At 37.9% G+C, this 21306-nt stretch overlaps 1 protein-coding gene across 4 annotated transcripts in view; it reads right to left on the reverse strand.

The window, feature by feature from the left end:
• Nucleotides 1–21306, reverse strand: part of MGAT4A (alpha-1,3-mannosyl-glycoprotein 4-beta-N-acetylglucosaminyltransferase A) — a 77403-nt gene that overhangs the window by 5704 nt on the left and 50393 nt on the right. For all 4 annotated transcript variants that reach the window (XM_087938460.1, XM_026707531.2, XM_087938461.1 and 1 more), the window contains exons 6-15: nucleotides 19893–19939; nucleotides 19146–19259; nucleotides 17833–17908; nucleotides 14652–14766; nucleotides 12757–12887; nucleotides 10091–10198; nucleotides 6814–7007; nucleotides 2862–2940; nucleotides 1632–1698; nucleotides 840–952 (exon numbers count right to left, since the gene is read on the reverse strand). In XM_087938460.1, coding sequence (XP_087794586.1) covers nucleotides 840–952; nucleotides 1632–1698; nucleotides 2862–2940; nucleotides 6814–7007; nucleotides 10091–10198; nucleotides 12757–12887; nucleotides 14652–14766; nucleotides 17833–17908; nucleotides 19146–19259; nucleotides 19893–19939 — 1044 coding nt within the window. The remainder of the gene's footprint in view (nucleotides 1–839; nucleotides 953–1631; nucleotides 1699–2861; nucleotides 2941–6813; nucleotides 7008–10090; nucleotides 10199–12756; nucleotides 12888–14651; nucleotides 14767–17832; nucleotides 17909–19145; nucleotides 19260–19892; nucleotides 19940–21306) is intronic.

Consider the following 21306-nt stretch of genomic DNA (forward strand, 5'->3'; position numbering starts at 1 on the left):
AGTCCACAAGTCTTAGAGTTGCCAAGTTTGGAGACCTCTGAGCTAGATCAAAATTTACGTATCTGTTAGCAGAAGACATGATGAAAGTGGTTGCTGGGAGCTATTGCTCAGTACATCTCTATGGCCATTACTACTAAAAGATAAAGGAGAAACAGAAGCCTCTTTTCTATTATAAGGTAAAATTCTTCGTTATATTACTACTAGCCACAATTTCTTAGTTAATCTAAGACAGTTTTTCCCAACATGACATTTCAGATGTATAGAACTTATACGACAGACCACCAGATTTGGCAAGTCTGATCTAAGTCATTAAGAACCCTGCAAACTGACACACTTGATTACTGTAAAAGGTTTTCTGAACTGGACTAGCTCAAATATTCCATGAACAGAATATATTGATAGAAAGCACTTTAGCCTTGGTAACAGAAGAGATGGGTTTCCTTTCTCCGCTATTCTTAGAAATCAGATCTCAGGAACTGGAGAACCTTCTGAATAGCATGGGTAGTATTGGAAAAAGGAAAAAGGAGACAAAGGGCCTTTCAACAAATAGGACATATTTGGATCTAACTCAATTCATACCATTGGACCATCCAGTCTATGGTAGGAAATCAAGAATATACAAGTGCTATAAAATGCAAAGAAGTCAAACTATTCTGAATTTTCCATCCAGTATTAGCATTAATATTCCTCTTCAGTGCATAGCAACTGCACTTTTATAATGGAGAAAGATTCAGAATAGTCCCAAAGATTTAAGATTATCATGATATTTAAGAAACTTAAGAATTTAAATGCTTGAGGCAAAAGTTCCAGTAATTAAGCACCCTTTGTTTAACTCTTACCTCATTTATGATTGCCCAGACGGATGAATTTTGTATGATGAACAGCCGGACAGCTGTAATTGGATTTAGATTAGGACTGACTATTCCTTCTGCTATGCCATTTTCAAATTTGCCTTCAAAAGCAAAATAATCATTCTAAATAAGTATATACTTAGCAAGTACAAATCACTTATATGTAATCTATCAATTGTGCACAAATAGATTACAAAATCTGGATTTTTATGGATAATATGAAAAAATTATCTGCCCAATATAGCATTATTGATTGGTTTTATTCTACTTATTTATTCTATCAAACGAAAATCGTATGATCACTTCATTTAGCTGGAATATGAACAATTTCAAAAAAGGCCTTCAGAGAACATGAAGATAGCACTTGACTCAAATTCTTTAATGCTGCTATGTATTTTCGCAAAGTCAGATGGCTGCTTTAAGGAGTCTCTATACAGTATATACACCCCTATGCACTACACTTTGCAATAAATTTTGAATTGCTACTCTACCATAACAACATTTAAGTGATGCAGACTTCAGAATCCATAATTAGATGGTTGCAATTTTTCCCTAGATTTCACAGTTCCAACATGTCAACGCACACCTTATTTTGTGGGTAACGCCAATACCATATCGCTACTCATATACCTTCTGTGACACGGGTTCATGAAATTCTGTCCCCTGAACTTGATTAGTATGCTGCTAGATCAATAGTAATGCAAAATGAGTCATAACGTGAGTTACTTAGATTTTGTATTGAAATGTCTATAAAACAGAACTGTAGTATTATTTGGTTACCTATTCTGAAATAACCATCTTCTAACCGTTTCTCTTTGGTTTCTTTGCTTAAGACCAGCTCTTTATTCTGAAAAATGAGATATAAAATATTATCATCAAACTGATAAAGGATTTAATTAATTGTTTAATAAATACTAATATGCTAATGAATAACAAATTCACAATTCTTTCCCCCATCCCCATTTCATTATACCCTGGAAGCCAACAAGACTGGACTGGGCCCTTCCTGAAAAGGCCATGGTTGGTTGATACCAGGAAGTGAAAAAATATTCTTAAAAGATAATGATATGCTGCATCCTTTTATTTCCATATATACAGCTTATTTTAACATAACATGCATGATGTGATTTTTCCCTTTCTCTGACCTATCTTTGGAATTTTTAATAATGGCATTTATATTCAGTTTATATTCCTCTTTGAGACCTATAAAAAAGTTGTAGTCCAATACTAAAGATATTTACTAATAAATAAGCCCCAAGACAATAGAGAATTGAAGTTTTACAAGTTAATAATTTACAAGTGGATAATTTAAATTTTATGTTTAATCATCTGCAAGTCCTGCAAGTCCAATACACCTTCCCTCCTTGGTTCTACCATTGATCAGCATTCTGAAGAAAGATGGAAAACCTATCATCTTTCAGCTGTGGCTGAATTACAAAACGTGCAGCATGGCCTGTGCTGAAAGAGATACAGGAAACTTTAGTTCAGCAACAAAAGTCAAGTTTATTGTGATGGTCTATAAATATTTATTGTTCTGGGAATGGGGGCATGGGTAGGGAATGTCTTCAGTTATTATAGTTACAGAATAAGGTACATGGAGTCCAGGCTTATTTTTTTAAGAGTGGGATAAAAAGAAATGCTGATAACTACATTATTGCAGGAAGTTATTATTTATAAATTCTCAGCCTTGAGCATGCAAGGCAAACAGCCAGTGTAATCCCCAGTATTAATAAAGGAGTGGTCCTGCTTACTCTCTTGTAATCCCTTCCTCTACAGTGAATGTAATACAAACATTAATTCTTGCTAATTATACAGTGTTGCGGTAAGCATTCAGCTTAGGAGTAGGAGAAAAGGAAAGCTGAAATAAAATGATAAGCACAGTTGTAGTAACATGATTTTCCAACTTAGCACCATTTAGCAATTGAGTTCTGGTCCCAATTGTGGTTGCTAACTATTTGTATAACTGTTATACTCATAGAAAGGAAGAAGTAGTAGACTTTATTATCATACCCTAAGAGGTAATACTTCCACAGTTGTATTGACCAATATATCCCCTGGATGTTCTGGATTGCCACTATGGAACAGGAATCTATATCATGAAAAACAATAAAGCAAAACAAATAGAAAAAACAATCACAAATCACCCATAGAGCTCCATTTCTATCTATTGAGAGTTTACTTCTAGGTAATATGCAAAGAATTGCTACCAAGAATGAAGAACAAAACATAATGTTCAAAACTGATCTTGCAAACAATTCATTATGAACTTTTTCAAATACGTGAACAAGATAACCAGCAGAATTTCCATTATAACAATACAAGCACAGGAGACATTTTGCTCTGTCTCTTTGCTGAGAATCTAATTAAAGGCTATTTTGGCATTCATGAGGTTTCATATAAAGAACATGAAGAATGATTTTGTAACTCAAACTTAGTTTAGATCAGGGGTCCCTTTGGACCTCAGGGACCACCAAACTCAATGTTAAATTCCTGGGACCACTAATATGAATTTTGACTGATGGTGCTTGCTGATCTTGGTGGGAGAGGGAGAGAGAGAGATCTGATCTAATCTCCCTCTCTCCCTCCCCCCCTCTCTCTCACACACACACACAAAGACAGAAGTGGGATTCAAATTTCTTAACAATCGGTTCTGTGGGCATGGCCAAATTTGTGGGTGTGGCTTGGTAGGCTTGACTGGCTGGGCATGGCTTGTATGTAAATATTATAAATATTTAAATAAAAATTGATTTTTTTTATTTAAAAAAGAGCAACTTTTACCCAAAATCAGGCAAAGCAGGCAGGCAGATTGAGTTGCTAACGGAATCACAGATTCATTTAGAGATCTATCTCTCTGCCATTGGCTAGCTGAGTCTGTCACATAAAATTTGCTTGCAAGCAAACTCATAACATTTGCTAGCAAGCAAACTCACAAAATTACCTCACCACACACCATATATATAAATATTGAATTTTTTATTTTAAAAAAAGAGCAACTTTTACCCAAAATCAGGCAAAGCAGGCAGGCAGATTGAGTGGCTCACAGAATTACAGATTTACTTAGAGATCTGTGTTTCTGCCATTGGCTAGCTGAGTCTGTACTGCTTCAGTCCTAAGGAAGGTTCGGAGCCGAAGATCTAAAGGTTAGCTAGGAAGCAAGAAATCCATCGTTTTCCTGCTTCATGGCTAATCTAAATTTCCCGGCACAGCAGAACAGCTGATGATCAGAAAAAGAAAAAAATAGCAATTTAGCAGGCAAGTTTGCCAGGTAAGGAGTGAGTGGGCAGGGTCGGTTCCCACAGGCCATGTGGGCGGCGCAGCCTTGCGTTCCTGTGCAGCCTGGATTAATTGCTTGGGGGGGGGGGGCTCTGTGGGTGAGATTTCTCTGCAGCCCACCAAAATTTCTGGTGGTCCGTGGACTACCGGTTGGCAACCACTAGTTTAGATGACATCAGAGTAACAAAATGGTTATCTGACAATTTTCAGAAAGGGCATTGGTACTTACCTGACACGCCCGTTCTCTTTGAGCTGTGAAGAGCATCCAGTAGTGAGAGGTGCTTCAGTCTCCACATGTCTAGGCTGGGTTTAATTCATGGAATGCTCCTCCTCCTCCACGGTCCTCCTCCCCAGCATTCCCCAGTTTTGGCGAAGACGAGAGACATAACCGCCCTCATCCTCAATGCCCTAACAACTCGTTGGCCAAAACAGGACCCCAACAGATGGAAAAAAAGGGTGGGGCTGGATGCTCTTCACAGCTCAAAGAGAACGGGCATGTCAGGTAAGTACCAACGCCCTTTCTCCCATGAGCTGTTCAGAGCATCCAGTAGTGGGATATACCAAAGCTTGGCCTGTCCTACGGGAGGGACTCCATCTGGCCTGGAATCTCCTCCTGGTCCCTGTGGACTCGTTGCAGAACTCTTCTGCCAAAGGAGGCCTCAGCGGATGCAAACATCTATTTTATAATGCCTAATAAATGGTGATGGAGAGGCCCAGGTTGCAGCTTGACAAATTTCAGTTATTGGTGCCTGTGTGGCCCACGCTGCTGATGTTGCAGCGCTCCTTGTTGAATGAGCTGTTATGCCCCTGGGCACCTTGAGTCTGATACATTTTCGCTATCGTGGCCCGTATCCAACAGCCTATTGTAGAAGGTAAGACCTTGCATCCCTGAGTGTTGGGCTGAAAAGACACAAATAAGGCTTCCGTTTTTCTGAAAGCCGCTGTGCGGTTGATATATATTTGCAATACTCGCCTCACATCAAGCCTTAACTAATTGCTGAACGCTATTTAGTCTATCTGGTGACAGGTAAACTTTGCCTTCCACCGTATCTATGACTGCCTCCAGATGGGTTAACTGAGTCGATGATGTTAAATGACTCCTTTTCCAATTTATTGAGAATCCGTGTTGTTGTAGGGATTGTAATGTGTTCTGCGTATCTTTGACTGCCTGATGAGCGGAAGATGACAAAATCAAGATGTCATCAAGATAACACTGGAGTCGTACGGGGATATCATGGAGATGAGCAGCTAGCACTGCGAGAACCTTCGTGAAGGTCCTAGGGGCAGAAGCTAATCCGAAAAGAAGGGCCACATATTCAAAATGGTGGTTATTATAACAAAATCTCAGAAATTTATAGTGGGAAGGCTGAATAGCAATATGCAGGTATGCCTCTGTCAGGCCTATGGACATGAGGACGTCACCCTTTCTGATGCCAAGTAAGATAGATTGCAGGGAGTGCATTTTAAACTTGCAATATACTAAGAAACGGCTGAGATGTTTCAGATCCAATATTGCTCTCCACCACCACCCCCGAACTTTTGGGAGCAACAAAAAGATGTGAATAGAAACCTCGCCCTCGTTGGTTGGTTGCTATTGGCTGGATGGCTCGTATGTCCAGTAGGTGTTGGATAGCTGTTTCCATGAGATTACATTTAACTGGGTCTCTGGAGAGAGGGCATGACATGAAAAAATCTGGGGGAGTGGATTGAAACTCCAGCGCACTAATATATGTGTGTCTGTGTGTTTGTGTGTGTGTGTGTGTGTGTGTGTGTGTGTGTGTGTGTGTCTCCGTCCCAGGGTCAAGTGATCATTATTTGCAGCCTTCCCAGCAGGCTTCCAAGAAGAAAAGTCAATGGGGAAAGCAGAAATGAAATAGAAAATAGAAAAGAATAGAATAGAATAACAGAGTTGGAAGGGACCTCAGGGGTCTTCTAGTCCAACCTCCTGCTTACCGGGAAAACCTACACCATTTCCAACAAGTGGTTATCCGAATATTTTTTTAAAAAATGTCCAGTGTTGGAGAGAATTCACAACTTCTGGAGGCAAATTGTTCCCCTGATTAATTGTTCTGTCAGGAAAATTCTTCTCAGTTCTAGGTTGCTTCTCTCCTTGATTAGTTTCCCTCTTCTTTGTGGCAACCCCTACTTAACAACTGCATGATTGACTTACCAGCTCCAGCGAGTCGCTTAACAACTGTGGCAGAGGTGCTATTCAGCAGGTTCTGACCAGCTCGGGAGAACCAATAGTGGAAATTTTGAGTAGTTCGGAGAACTGGCAAATATCACCTCTGATTGGAGATTTTACAGTATCCTCCCCCTGCCACGCCCACCAAGCCACGCCCACAGAACCGGTAGTAAAGAAATTTGAATCCCACCACTGATTTACTGTGGCAAAAAGACCATAACAGAATAATTGGATGAAGCACAGCTCACTTAACTGCCTTGCTTAGCAAAGGACATTTGAGTCTCACTTGTGGTCAAGGACTACGTGTAGTGTAGGGGTCCCCAAACTTGGCAACTTTAAGCATAGCTGGCTGGAGAATTCTCTGAGTTGAAGTCCACAAGTCTTAAAGTTGCCAAATTCGGGGACCTCTGGTGTAGTGTCTTCACTGTTTAATTTACTACCAGGAGATATTAACCCCTTCAGCTCAGGAAATGTTTCATATTAAAATGAAAATAAAACAGTTACCTTTCTAGATTAGCTGGCTTGTCAAATTTAAACAAGATATAATCTCCAGCAACTGGTGTGATAGCCCAAAAAAAGTCTTCACCCATGTAGGCTTTTTCAAGAGCATGCCCCTGATAGACTTTTAACGTTGTAGAAACCTCTGCTGGTGGATTCACATGAATTTTATGCAATAATGGTTTCAAGAAGTCTTTATCCTATATAAAAAAAGACAAGATATAATGTTAAGTGGGGAACAACAATAACAACGAAGTATAGATGGTAGGGCAATAAATAGATTTCCTGTGCTTTTCAAGGTTATTAAATTTTTCTTGATAAAAATCATTTGTAACAATTTTACTGACATATTTCACTTAGACAAAATTGTAGTGAAAAGTTCCCCTAAACACTGCACCTGGCAACGTTTTGTCCCATAACTTATAGGAAAATCTGGAGGAGGTCACGGTGACATGACAGCATCTTCTTACAGACACTCCTTGGTCCTGTTTATAACTTTCCCATTTTAAAGCTTTGTTTATCTTATTTTTGTTTTTAAACTGTTTTCCCTTTTAATCTATGGAACATTACAGTTAGCAATATTTCATTTATTGCATGAGAAACAACCTCCTACACCTGCAGGTAATTCTAGACTTACAACCACTTGGTTATGAATTTGGTTTGAAATTCCAATGGCACTGAAAAAAGTGATTTGAAACAAATTCTCACATTTACAATCATCACACCACGATGATGGTCACATGATCGCAATGCAGGCACTTGACAACAGGGACTGGCATTTATAACAGCTTCAGTGTCCTGGGGTTAGGTGATTGCCATTTGCAATCTTTCCAGCTGGTTTCCAAACAACGTTAATAGGGGAAGCCAGATTAACTTAATGATTCACTTAATAACCGCAAGGACTCATTAACAACCATGGTTATAAAATCAGGTGTGACTCGTACAACTTAGGCATAGAAATTCCGACCCCAGTTGCAGTTGTAAGTCAAGGACTATCTGTACTATCATGAAAGCAATCAAGAGATGGCAAGAAAATATAAATTTAATAATAATTATTATAGGAGGAGATTTTAATGCAAGATTTGGCCACAATGATTAGGCCCTTTAGAGCTGTGGTGGCGCAGTGGTTAGAATGCAGTACTGTAGGCTAATTCTGCTAACTGCCAACTGCCAGCAGTTCAGCAGTTCGATTCTCATCAGCTCAAGGTTGACTCAGCCTTCCAAGGACCCAGATTATAGGGAGCAATATGCTGACTCTGTAAACTGTTTAGAGAGGGCTGTAAAGCATTGTGAAGCTATATATAGGTCTAACTGCTATTGCTATTGCTATTCAAGCATAAATATCCTCCAGAGGTTTATTTGCCTCCACTGCTGGACAGCCACCAATCCAAAGGTCCAATATCTAACTTCACAGGTTTTTGTCTTGCAAAATGCTTTAGCAACCTCAGTTTACATGCCCTAAATCAGGGGTCACCAACCTTTTGGACCTCAGGGACCACCAAACTCATAATTTTAAATCCCAGGGATCACTAACCGGTTCTGTGGGCATGGCCTAAGTTGTGGGTGTGGCTTGGATGTGGTCATGTGACTGGCTGGGCATGGCTTGTATGTAAATATTATAAATATTTATATAAATATTGAATTTTTTTTTATTAAAAAAAGAGCAACTTTTCCCCAAAATCAGGCAAAGCAGGCAGGCAGATTGAGTTGCTCACAGAATCACAGGTACATTCAGAGATCTATCTATCTGCCATCAGCTAGTTCAGTCTGTCACATAAAATTTGCTTGCAAGCAAATTCACAAAATTAACTCACAACACACTATGTATGTAAATATTGAATTTTTTATTTTAAAAAAGAGCAACTTTTACCCCAAAGCAGGCAAAGCAGGCAGGCAGATTGAGTTGCTCACAGAATCATTCAGTGATCTATCTATCTGCCATTGTCAACCTGAGTCTGTCACATAAAATTTGCTTGCCGTGAGTCTGCACGGAATAATAGAACCTTCAGTTCTAAGGGAGATTCGGCTGTGCAGAGCCGAAGATCTAAAGACTAGCCAGAAAGCAAGAAATGCAACCATTTCCTGCTTTCTAGCTAATCTAAATCTCCTAGTACAGCAGAACAGCTGATGGTCAGGGGGGGAAAAAGGAAAAATAGCAACTAGCAGGCAAGTTTTCCCGGTAAGGAGTGAGTGGACAGGAAGGGTTCCTGCGGGCCATGTGGGCAGCGCAGCCTTGTGTTTCTGTGCAGCCTGGATTAATTGCTTTGGGGGGGGGGGGGTGCTCTGCAGGTGACATTTCTCTGTGGCCCACCAAAATTTTCTCATGGACCACCAGTGGGCCACGGCCCACCAGTTGGCGACTACTGCCCTAAATGGTGGTGTCCCTAGGGACAGACTAGAGGAACTTACATTTTGGTCTAGCCTCAATTTGAGCACAATAGATGGTATAGCCCTTGCTTGAGGACTTGTGAATTTCCTAAGAGACTATACAACAGTTGGTGCTTCTGACTGTGATCATCTACAAATGACACTTTCTTTTCATTTAGATACAACTGACAGATGTTCCCTGTCTGTTGGACCCATTGCATGTTGTACAATACTCAGGATATATAAAATGGTCAACTAGAATGACCATGGCATTGGAAAAGTTTCTGAACTATTCTCACCTAAAAGGGGCAATTTGAAATATCATCATCTCCCCATCATGACCCCATACCCAAGTACTATGATCTCTAGTTCAGATATGCAAACAGATTCTTGTTAACAACTACTCTAACATAATTATCAACTGATCAGTATAAATCAAATCGCTGATTTGACCAGGACTGCCAGAAAGCAGGGAGGGAGGGAGGGAGGGAGGGAGGGAGGGAAGGAAGGAAGGAAGGAAGGAAGGAAGGAAGGAAGGAAGGAAAGGACTAACTTGTGGTGACTTTTAGGGATTACTAGATGCAATCATGTGATCATGATCTGGATGTCTAGCAACCTATTAGCACTTACAGCCACTTGTCAAGTGCCTGCAAGCACAAGAACCACACAAACAAACATCCATGTTTCCTAACTGACTTGTGACAGAGTTAATGGACAATGAGGAAGTAAAGTCATAGTCATCTGATGTCTCACTTAATGACTGAATTATACTCAGATATTGTGGCAGTTGTATTTAAATATAGCATATAGTTAAGAAATATATATTTAAAAAATAAGTAGTTCTTAATTAAGGTTGATTAATGAACATATTTCCCAAAATTGGTGTAAGTATATGTTGCTTTCTATCAGTACTCACTGTGAGTTTTTGAATCTTTCCTTCTAGGGAAGAGTGTAGGCCCACATGCTGAAAAAGCGAAGGCCTGAACCGTATTCTGAGATTTGACTTCTGGCGATCACAATGTTTCTTTAACAAAATGGTGGAAAAAACTTTTAGCATAAGACACATCATCATTATACATGGCTTAAAAACTGGCTATCTGGATCATTTATTGCAGGAGTCTCCAACCTTGGCAACTTTAAGACTTGTGGACTTGAACTCCCAGAGTTACTCAGCCAACTTTGCTAACTCTGGGAGTTGAAGTCCACAAGTCTTAAAGTTGCCATGGTTGGAGACCCTTGATTTATTGCATTCTTATCTTGTTTTTATTCAGCAGACATGATTTCATTCAGAATAAAATAACATATTCCCACCACTACAAAAATTCAGTCATTAGAACTTTAGTAATTATAAAGGAAGTAATGAACATTCATCTCTCATAGCTGCTAGGATCTCTAAATGCCAATTCTGAGAAAAATATATTTTCCAACTGCAGCTTTTACTTTTGCAATCTGCAATATCTGTTATTTGAAATGCCCTTAAAAAATAAAAAAATAAAAGTGTCATGCCTAATAATGTATTAGTCATCATTCTTCTTGTTATGATTTGGTTTGAAAACTATAATTGGACAAAGCAATTCATATTTCTGATTTTAGTATAAGTTACTTTTGTCCTTTGTTGTCTTTTTCCTTTCATTGATTTTCTCATATTGATATACTGTTATATTTGTATATGATTTGCTTCCACATTTCATTTCTCTATCATCAGATAAATCATTTCATTTCAAATGCCAAGAAATAAAATTCATTATAAGACATAGGTTCTAGCCAAGCCAACATTTCTGCACGTGAACTTTGCAGTCTTTCAAAAGCCACTCCCTGGTTTCCATGCCTTCACCACACTGCCTATGTTTGACAGTTGAGCATAGTTACTTTGGGTTAAAAAGCAACCCAATAGAAGGACAATGGCAAATCACTTTGGTACTACGCCTAAGAAAATATAGTGTGAATTTAATGGAAGTCTCTAGCACTTTAGTTTAACATAAGGGCAATTGCATCCCTTATATGTGCATGCCTCACATTGCAGAAGAAACTCTTTTACTCTTTGCAATGAAGAAGTTCTGTGGGGTTTCTAAATTACCTTTACCTCTACTTTCAGCTTCTTTGTCTGAATTGCTTCCTGGATCATTTAAAAAGAATTCTGGCTTGATTTTGCAGAAATGGAATTTTCAGGAAAATGACTGCTGGATGCTTCTAGCCCCTTGCTACCACTGCTCACAAGACAGCACTTTCCTACAAAAGTGCAGGCAAGGGAAGGAAGAAGGGAAGCAGCACATCCCCAAAGGCTGGCAAAGAGAATCAGGCCGAGAAGAATTATCTGTCCTTCCCTCACCTCAACAGTATCAGTAGCAGCTAACTACAGTTCCACACAAGGTCAATTTTAATCTATCAGCCTTGTTAAAGACACAACAAGAGGAGCACTATGAAGAAGTAGTTTTTCAAACAACATTTCTTCCTGTCTATGAAAGACAGATGAAAGAAGTCTATTTTGCCTGGAGGGTAGGGACAAGTCTACACCATTTTCAAGAGAATCACCCAGCCCATGCAAAGCATGGTTATTATTGCAATTATGAGAATTGGGCCAGTCTCTGAATAAGAACAAATGACTAGTTTTTCTGTTACATCGGGGTGGGAAGCGATGGCCTTTTTATGACTTGTCACGAAAGGACCATCGTCCCCTATTCCTATAGATTCTGCCCTAGGCAAAGTATTCTATTAATTGGGCATCCTCAACACAGGTTAAATGCTCCAAAAGTTGCAACTTTCAATCTATAGGCCAGGAAACATGGTTGTAGTAAGGAAGTCTACATTTTGAAAAAGGGGGTGGAATACGTTCACACAAATGCATGTTTATCCCTGAGTAGATTCAGGTAGATTCCCTGCCTCTCCTCCCCCAGCAATCTGTTTGGCCTGCCAGACAGCAGGCCATGGGTGTTCAAATTTTAGGTAGGATGTTCTCTGCTGGCCACCTGGAGAAAGCATGATATCTGCTGGGGCACAGTTGGAGAAGTTGAAATATTTTTAGGATATAATGCAGTCTTTATAGTACTTGGCCTCTGCAGTGTATGTATAGTAGAGCTGTGCAAAGGGGTGTTTTGGAAAATATAGGATGCTAGGATAAGTAAAGCATTCTCTCTTTGCTTTAGGTCGTCTGCAAAGTTTGGCATGATTGCTTCAAAATATTCATAGTTGTGACTACAGATACTTGCACACAGAGCTCTCTTGTTTTTCTGACAGTCTCAGAATTGCTGTCTGTGTGTGCACATGCACACAGTCAAAGACAGTTTTTGAAACTGTCTTGCCAAACCTTCTAGAAAATATACTTCTTTAACATTTCAAGATGGGTGCCTCAGTTATATTAATCATGCTTTTCAAAATGCTCCATCTGATAGCTTTGCACAGCTTCTTTCTGGTAATGTCTGGATCGTTAATCATATCTTCTTAAACATTTCATAATACACTAAACGTTGTTTAGCTAAAAGAAGCTATAATTTAGAAAAGAGCTATAAAACTATTACTAGGTTTCTTAACATATTTTCTTACAATCATGCCACATAGAAACATTAAACTCTCAAATCAACTTACTGCATCTTTCTCCGGATTGCACACTTTCACCCAAAGAATGTGATCCAAGAGCCAGTCAATTGGTTTCTCTTTATAAAACATAAGTATGAACTCTACAATGAGTGTAATATCTGGAGACTGGAACATTTTACCTGTAAATAATAACACATATCAACAATAATTTAGCATTTTGAGCTTTAAATGGATGGTGTTCTATTAAAGAGTATGAACCCAAAAATCTGATGTTTAGAATCTGAACCAGCAAAATATTGCAAGTTGTTCTTTTTATACAATGTACCACTATCAGATAAAATACATTTGCAGAATAATTTAGGGTAATAGGTTCAAAGAAAGGCTGAAGACACAAGGGCATCAAGATGAACTCACTTTCAGACATAAAACTAAAAATAATATGTGTTAAATTTCATTTCTCTGTACCTTCTCATTTATTAGCAATTAATGCTCTAAACCAGGGGTGTCAAACTTACTTCCTGCAGATGCGTCACAAGCTGGCCATGCCCACCCCGGGTTAGCAAAGGGGAGAAAAGTCAAGATACATCACCTGACGCTACCGGGATGCTGCGAGTTTGACACTCCTGCTCTAAACTGTCCCTTTAGAAATAAAAATGGGTGTCCATCATCTATATTTTCTGTTTTATGTACACTTTTCTTGCAGAACATTCATATGATATGTCTTGCATTCTGATTAAGGCATTCCCTGTCTGTGCAGGGTTTCTTGGGTGAAGGTGGTCCTCCAGGGGTGGGATGCTACCGGTTCTGTCCCATTCTATAGAACCGGTAGCTCTGAAGAGCAGCAGACACCAAACGGTTCTGTGTTTGCTGCTGTTTGGCCCACCCACCCGCCCAGGCTCTTTCCTGTCCTTTATTTCCTGCTTTTTCAACCTCAGCTGCTTTCCGTGGCACAGTTGAGGTTGAAAAAGCAGGAAAAAAGAGGCCTTTCAAATGCTGTGCACCCGCACGCAGCGTTTTTCAGCTGTCCGGGCGGCATAGTTGATGTTTTTTTTTACACATGCACGCAGCAAAATGTAGTCACTGAACCAGTAGTAACACCGGTTGAATCCCACCCGTGGTCTTCCTCAATTCACCAGAACTGTTGCATTCACTTCAGCAGATGTCAAAGCAAAGGCACCTACAGCAATCACCTTTTTGTCAAATGCCAAATGCAGCAACATACCATTTTGACCAAAGTTCTGCCAACACTCATAAAAGGGAAAGTTTGCATCACCTTGGTGCAACACTACTTTTGTCATTACTCCTCCCTCCCTCCCCTCTACCGAATGGGAGACTAGGCGTTTGTTTCCATTATTCAATTTAAAGAGGGATATTAGTTGCACATAGGATAGCAAATGCTAGAAATTGTAATGCTACTAGTGAAGAATTAGAGAAGTCATACTCTTTTTTTAAAGAAACCCAGTATCTTCAAAAACTTGTATCAGTCTAACATATGATGAAAGTAGAATCGCTCTTCAAATATGGATTCAGGAGCAAATATTGAATTGCTGGCCTTGATAGAGGCAGAAATAAAACATTAAGAAACTTTTAAAACATAGTTTTTCACTTGTCAATCTATAAATGAACTTATTTAGATGACTGAAGTCCATTTCAGACTTATTTTCCAATTTTTAAAAATGTGTTTAAGAACTGCAGACATAATTACAACATTATTTCATTTTCTTTCACATGGGTTTTGTTACATGTTAGGTGCTAACCTACACATAATCTAGTAAGGAACGATACAGGAAATTTTACAACTAATATTTTCATATTACAAAAGGAACTGTAAAGTTGTTTTTGTATGTGGGGGGGGGGGCTGTTAAATTGGTTACCCGGATTTTGATGTGCTTTTCTATCCTTCTCCTTTTTTAAAAATTATGTAAGAGGTTTTTTTTTCTTACCAATAAATCCCAGCTGAGAGAATTCTAGAATCATCCAGTCTTCTGATGACAACTGAAGTGCAAAATTTTTTATTGTGCTGAAATAATTCTGCTTGACAACGATGTCATCCTCAAGCTAAGGGAGCCAAGCACAAGCAAGCAAGAAAGCAAAAGAGAAGAAATGAAATGAGGAATGAAGTTGTATGGGGGCGGCATCGAACTAACTTTTTCAGGTTCAAGCATACGTGTAAATCGAGCCATCATTGGGCCTTTCCCAACCGATGACTTGAAATGCCCACCCCTGAATCAGCAGAAACCTATCCTGATGAGAAATTTGCTATTCCTACTGCTAATCCTTATTCTGTCTCTGTAGCGTCTACTTCAAACTAGTATAATCATCTGAATTTCTCCCAAGGAAAAAGCAGACAAGGATTGCCCTTGGAGAGTATAAAATAATAAGGGGGAAATGCTACCTTGACACTAATACTGTTATGGCTGTCTCTCTAATAGGCTGTGGGTGTGATGAAGGAAATATCATATGACCCATCAGAAGAAAGAACATACAGGTAATCCTTGAATTACAACAGTTATTTAGTAACCATTTGAAGTTACAATGATGCTGAAAAAAGGGAGGTAAGACTGTTTTTCACACTTACAACACGGCAGCATCCCTGTAGTCGCTCACTTAACATCTGGGTTACTAAATGAATAACTGCAGTGATTCACTTAACAATTGTGACAAGAAAAGCCACAGGATGGGGCAAAATTCACTTAATATATGTTTCATTTAGTAACAGAAATTTTGGGTTCAATTATGGTTGTAAGTAGAGGACTATCTGGATTTATGCCAAAGTTGGGTACAAGAAAGGAGGGGGCCTTTCTTCCACAGGTAGTTTCTCTATTATTTATTATCTTGATTTTTGTCTGGCCATTCCAAATCCATGATTCTGAGCAGTTAACAGCAATTAAAAACACCACATAACAAACACAACAATAATATATGCATAATTGGCAACCGGGATAAACAGCCAATTGCTACAAAAGCCTTAGCAAGCCTTACACTAAAAAGAAGTAGCAGCCTTGATTTTTTATTTTATTTTATTGTGATAATTTAATGCAATGCTATAGAGACTTCGAAAGAAAATGAATTAAGTCCTGCTACGCTAAATGAGACTTAATTTTAAGGAGGCACTCAAAGGTTGATGCTCTTAATCCATGTATTTAATCAGAAAGAAAAACAGGGCAGGGTGTGCCAAGTATCTGTCGACATCTTGACCGTAATAATACATCTACGTACAATAACGTAGTTATTATAGTAATAACAAGCTGCTAATGGTAAAGGCAACTCCCTAAATTATCCTAGGCCACAATTCTCACTTCACAGAAGATACTCAAATAGTGCCAAACACATACACACAATTCCTCTCCAAAAATGCAGATGCTGTTGGATGCATCATTCCACTTTACAAAACTGTTTCTTTCATGTTGAGAATAAGGGCTGGATCACTTCATGTCTTATATACACAAAAGGTTTAAAGATGGAATAACAAAAGGTCACATCCTTTAGGACTGTCCATGATCATTAGCCATAGTACGGTTTCCAGTGGCTGTGGAAGGCTCTTGTGCCTTTTGATATTTAGGCAGCTATATAAATCTAAATTGTTGCCTGTAGCTTGTGTCCTCTTGTCTCTATTCTTTTGGCAACTTTTGTCCCTTTCTGCCCATTTTTTAAAATATTTGTTGATGTTTAATAAAGGTTATTTTTGTTTGCTGAACTGAGTGATGTGTGTATTTGCTCTCAATAAATAGAGAGATTGACTGGAAGTCTGATGGGTGAAAATTAAGCTGGAAATGACCCATAGAAATTTCCACATACAAGTGCTCAGCAACTGCTCCACCCAACCCTAAACATGATGTAGAATCCTATTCAGAAGCCATTCATTATTTTAAGAAAAGCTTTTTAAAATTTCCTTCCTTCTTTTTAAAATGAGTCAGAACATAGGAAAGTGCTGATTCCCAGAATGTTGTTCTATTCTACTCCTTTCCTCAGATGTTTTTAAGCATGGGTGAACTCAAAGGTATTCTGGGCAAAGAAAAGGAAGAAACCTATGGAGAGACCTGATTTCTCATTTATGTGCACAGGGGCATCTGCAGACTTAGACCAAAGGCACCAATATAATGCAAACTTGTGGGACCAGATCATTATTTTTTGTTTCTTTTATAATGAGACAGCTTGCAAATCTTTCAAAAATCCCAAACGGAGGAATACTAAAAGCTGTGATGAAATAGTGTCTCTCTTTTTTCAATACAAGTCTGTGCTTTACATACAGACAATACATCCAGTTTCTCATTTAGCAACCATGCTCCATTCCAACAGTCAGGAGAGGGAGGGAGGGAAGGAAGGAGGGAGAGAGAGAGAGAGAGGCTATGAAGATAACTGATTAATGCCATGTTATTCAGAAACAGTTCTTGTACAACTACATCAGTGTCACTCTTATTTGGGTGTGCATTGATGTTACATGTACAAATTTTGAATATTTTTGTTACTATTGTACTTGCAAATGGTTGCTAATCAAGATAATCACTAAACAAGGCGCGTTTACATGCCAGGACCCACTTTACACAATTATGCAACAGTTTGGATTCAAAGGCAAATCAGAGCATGCAAAAAGAGGTGCTCATTATACTTTAACTATACCAATTTGTGTCTAATTCCAAAAATCAGTTTTGCTTAATTACTAATTATTGGCCTTATTGCACACTCATGCCTGGTAGGCTGAACCAAATTTACAAAACGAAACTTTGACAATAACAGATGCTAATGAAGTTAAAAATACTGCATGTGCTTCATTTTTAAGAATCCTACAAGCCTTTTAAATTTTCAAATAATTATGAAAAGGCAGTTTTAATTTGAAATTAAAATTTTAAATTCTACTGCAAAAGAAACATTTTAATCCTCCACTATTTTTCATTGTTTTATTGAAATATTTCACTGTAATAGCTAATCTTATATATTATATTTTATATTTTTGTAAAATAATATATTACAAATCATTGGTATTACGATAAACTTTATTAGATCTAAAACACCGTTTGATAAATAGCTGTGTTATGGAATACTCACTATGCCATGTTCACTATTACACATTTAAAAAATATTTTGAATATTTATTTCTACATTCAAAATATAAAAACAATTTACCTGAATGTAGTATACACCTTTTTTCTGTGCATACATCATAAGAAAACAGTAATCCAGATTCTGCTTTGTCCTCCATCTAAAATTAAATGTTTAATGTTATTTTGCACATGAGCAGGCAGACTTGAAAACCTTATGCTTGAAACCTTATACATATTATATATTATATTATAGCTTGAAAACCTTATGCTTGAAACATAAAGAATGGTTTTAGTTATTATTTTAGTAATTAATGAACACGTAATCTCTGATTCCCTCCCAAACCCTGATAGATCCCCAAATCTCATCATCCAACCACTTCACTGAAACCTCTGAAGAGGCCCATCTCAGGAAGTTTATCAGTGGACAAAAGCTCCTTTTGAATGTCCTTTCCTTATTCAGTTTCATACATTCTTTTGCTCAGGAACATCTACTCTGCTGCATTGGGGGACTCTCCACAATTGTTTCGGTGACAAGTTGTTTCCTACACTCCTTCCTCTAGCATAGGAGTCTTTGTTGGTCTTCAGTTTCCTTTGTCAGTGGAAAGGCAAATTTGGATGTTGTCCTTCAAAAATCTTGTTCTGTTCAAAGTTTTCCTGTGTCATGTTTATTTTGATTTGATGTATATCTAATATCACAAAATAATACTCCCATGTCCTAATTAGTAGCACCTTGGTTCTGTCCCAAGTCCTAGCAGACATTACCGAAGAAACGTGTACTTGTAGTGCAAGGATTACAGAAATAATAGTCATTATAGAATCTTTTTCTAGCCATTATTTAATCCATACTTCTGCTTATCTGCTCAGTCACTAAATACCACAGTAGAAGCTCAAAACAGTTCCAAATCCAATGATCCAGTGCCAAGCTAAGCATTTGTGGGTCAAAAGAAGGCTACAATAGCAAAACTGACATTATCATGAGAAAGCTAAAACATAAGATTTAGATTGAAAAACACTTCCTTTCCCCAAGACTCATGTCTGAGGTCATGTTTAAAAAAGAATATTCCTGAAGAATAATGTAATAGTAAGAGGAGTAGTAAGAATAATGTAAGCTGTCTTTCCTCAACTGCTGTATATGGGCAGTTGCACATTCTATAACCAACATGGCCAATGGTTGAGGAATGTGAAAACTAGTTCCTACATATCTAAAGGGCACCAAATTAGGAAAGACTACCGGATATAAAACATGCAATAGAATTTGCAGTCTGATTCTGGGCCTAGTTTACCCTGTATTCTCAAATGCAATATGTAAGTTAACAGTATCCTAGACTATCTCAGTTAAGATCTACTGTGATGGCTAAAGTAGTTTCACACCTGCAAGAAAAAAAAAGTCCTTACCTGACTCTTTCTTTTGAATCTCCAAATGTCTCTTTTAGATTTTTCATGTCAGGATAGTAAAATGCAGGAGGAGCTATTATTTCCACTAAACCAGAACGAATTTCTGTCGAAAACCTGGGGTCAGAAAAGTCAGCTTTGTTATTTTATATTCAAGTACTTCAGACATCTGTGATCAATTTGGACTTGAGTTCCATTTTGTATTCAGCTGTGAAAAGTTAATAAATTGGAGGCTGATTTCAACCTACACGTAAAACTGTAGTTTTGTCACCTAGGGCCACATTTGACTGAGGAGGCTTCTGTGTTTACCAAGTCTTTGTTAGCTTCTGAGATTGAAAATTCTACATCTACAAAAGCAGTGCAGCATATTGTCTCAAACCATTTGCAATTATCAATGGATTAGTCTACAGAGATAAATGTGTATTTTACAGAACCAACCAATATTAACTTCTTAAGCACCTAGACAGTCTTTTATATTTTACCACTAACATAAAACCTTTAATGTACATATGCAATCTTTATTTCATGTGGATGTATCCATTTCAGGATCTTATATCATAATACTATTTGCTGTTTTAGAAGGAAAGTTATCTCAATGTTCAGTGTAGCTATTCAACTATAATGTATTATGTATTAATTTAATATATTACACAAACCTATTTAGAAGTGTCACATTTGGATTATAAGCTGTGTACTAAAAAGTGGATAATCCAAAATATTTCAGTGGTAATTTGTATGAATTAAACTTACTCTTTTTCAAGGTTTGCCACAACACCATTTACATAGTCAAGTTCTGTCTAGAAAAAAAAGGAAACAACATCTTTACACATAGTATGGATAATTGGTTTGACAATTGCATAGTTTGTATACCCATTTTTGCTCTTCAAGTAGGCTAACATGACATTAATGCCCCAAATGTATTCATTCATTAACAAAAGCCATACAAAAGGTTTGTTTTCTTGTCACAGATAATGGCCAGCAGAACATTCAGTTCAATTCAACTTGAGCATGCTAAATTCAGCATGTTTACTTTTAATTAAGCAATGCCGGTGTTAGAGTCATGAGGTCAAACAACACCTGAATGGTAATATAATACCAATGCTTTACCTCTATTGTGAATGACACAGCTATTTAAAGCAGTTTTTGTTGGGAAAATCAAAAGCAGAAGAGTTGGGAAAAGATTTTTTCCTCTGATTCATATGTTTGATTGAGAAAAGCAGCTATTTAAATATAGGTCCTTTATTCACAAATACATAATAGGCACATACATTTTGGGCACAGTACCTGAATCTAAACCCAGAAAAGCTTTGAGAAAAGAGCAGGACCTTTCCACATGCTACAATATCTGCTGCTTCAAGTTCTGAATTGTCCTTCCCCATGATATCTGCTTACTTTGATTATGAGATGGCTTATCTCTGGCTCTATCCTGAAACTGGAGTGGGAAATGGGAATTGCAATCATGGGGCTTATCAGTGAATTGTGCCTCCCAGTTCCTGCACACAACCAATGCATCTACTGCATTCTAATTATGTTATGAATCGAGGCAGCCCAATTAAAATCCTTCTAGTTAGCTTTGTTACCTCTCTGGAAAAAAATCAGTACAGCATGATTTCTTTGTTATACATAAATAGCATATCAGTGCCTCATCCAGTCTGGATAACTATTCCTTTCTCCACCATCATGTAGACCCAGAAGTTCTACACTGCAATCAGGAATCATGGCTGGAACGTCTATGAAAAATATCTTTTTTCAATCTTGGCAACTTTATAATTCATGAACTTCAACTCCCAGAATTCCACAGCCAGAAAGGTTGGGTGTGAAATTCTGAGACTTGAAGTCCATGCATCTTTAAGTAGCTATATTAAGTAGTAATAATGCCATTAAGTTATCTTTTCAGAATCTCAGCTAGCTTAGATTTTAAAAAAGAAACAGAAGACCAGCTCTCCCTTCTTACAAGATTGGTTAACATGCATTGAGCATATACTGAAAATATAAACAGGGAAACTAACTGATGGTTGGTTATTTCTTTTTCTATTGCATGGAGCAATGGAGTTTTGTACTCTATGATGCCAGCAGTGGATGAAATAGAATGTCTTTTCAGAAACCATCTTTTGAACCTCAGAGTAATTTCAGAAAAAACTATTTGGTGATTGTATATCCTGCT

Source organism: Pseudonaja textilis, chromosome 8 (genome assembly GCF_049901715.1).
Source record: "Pseudonaja textilis isolate UNSWEBS1 chromosome 8, rPseTex1.2, whole genome shotgun sequence".
Classification (NCBI taxonomy): domain Eukaryota; kingdom Metazoa; phylum Chordata; class Lepidosauria; order Squamata; family Elapidae; genus Pseudonaja; species Pseudonaja textilis.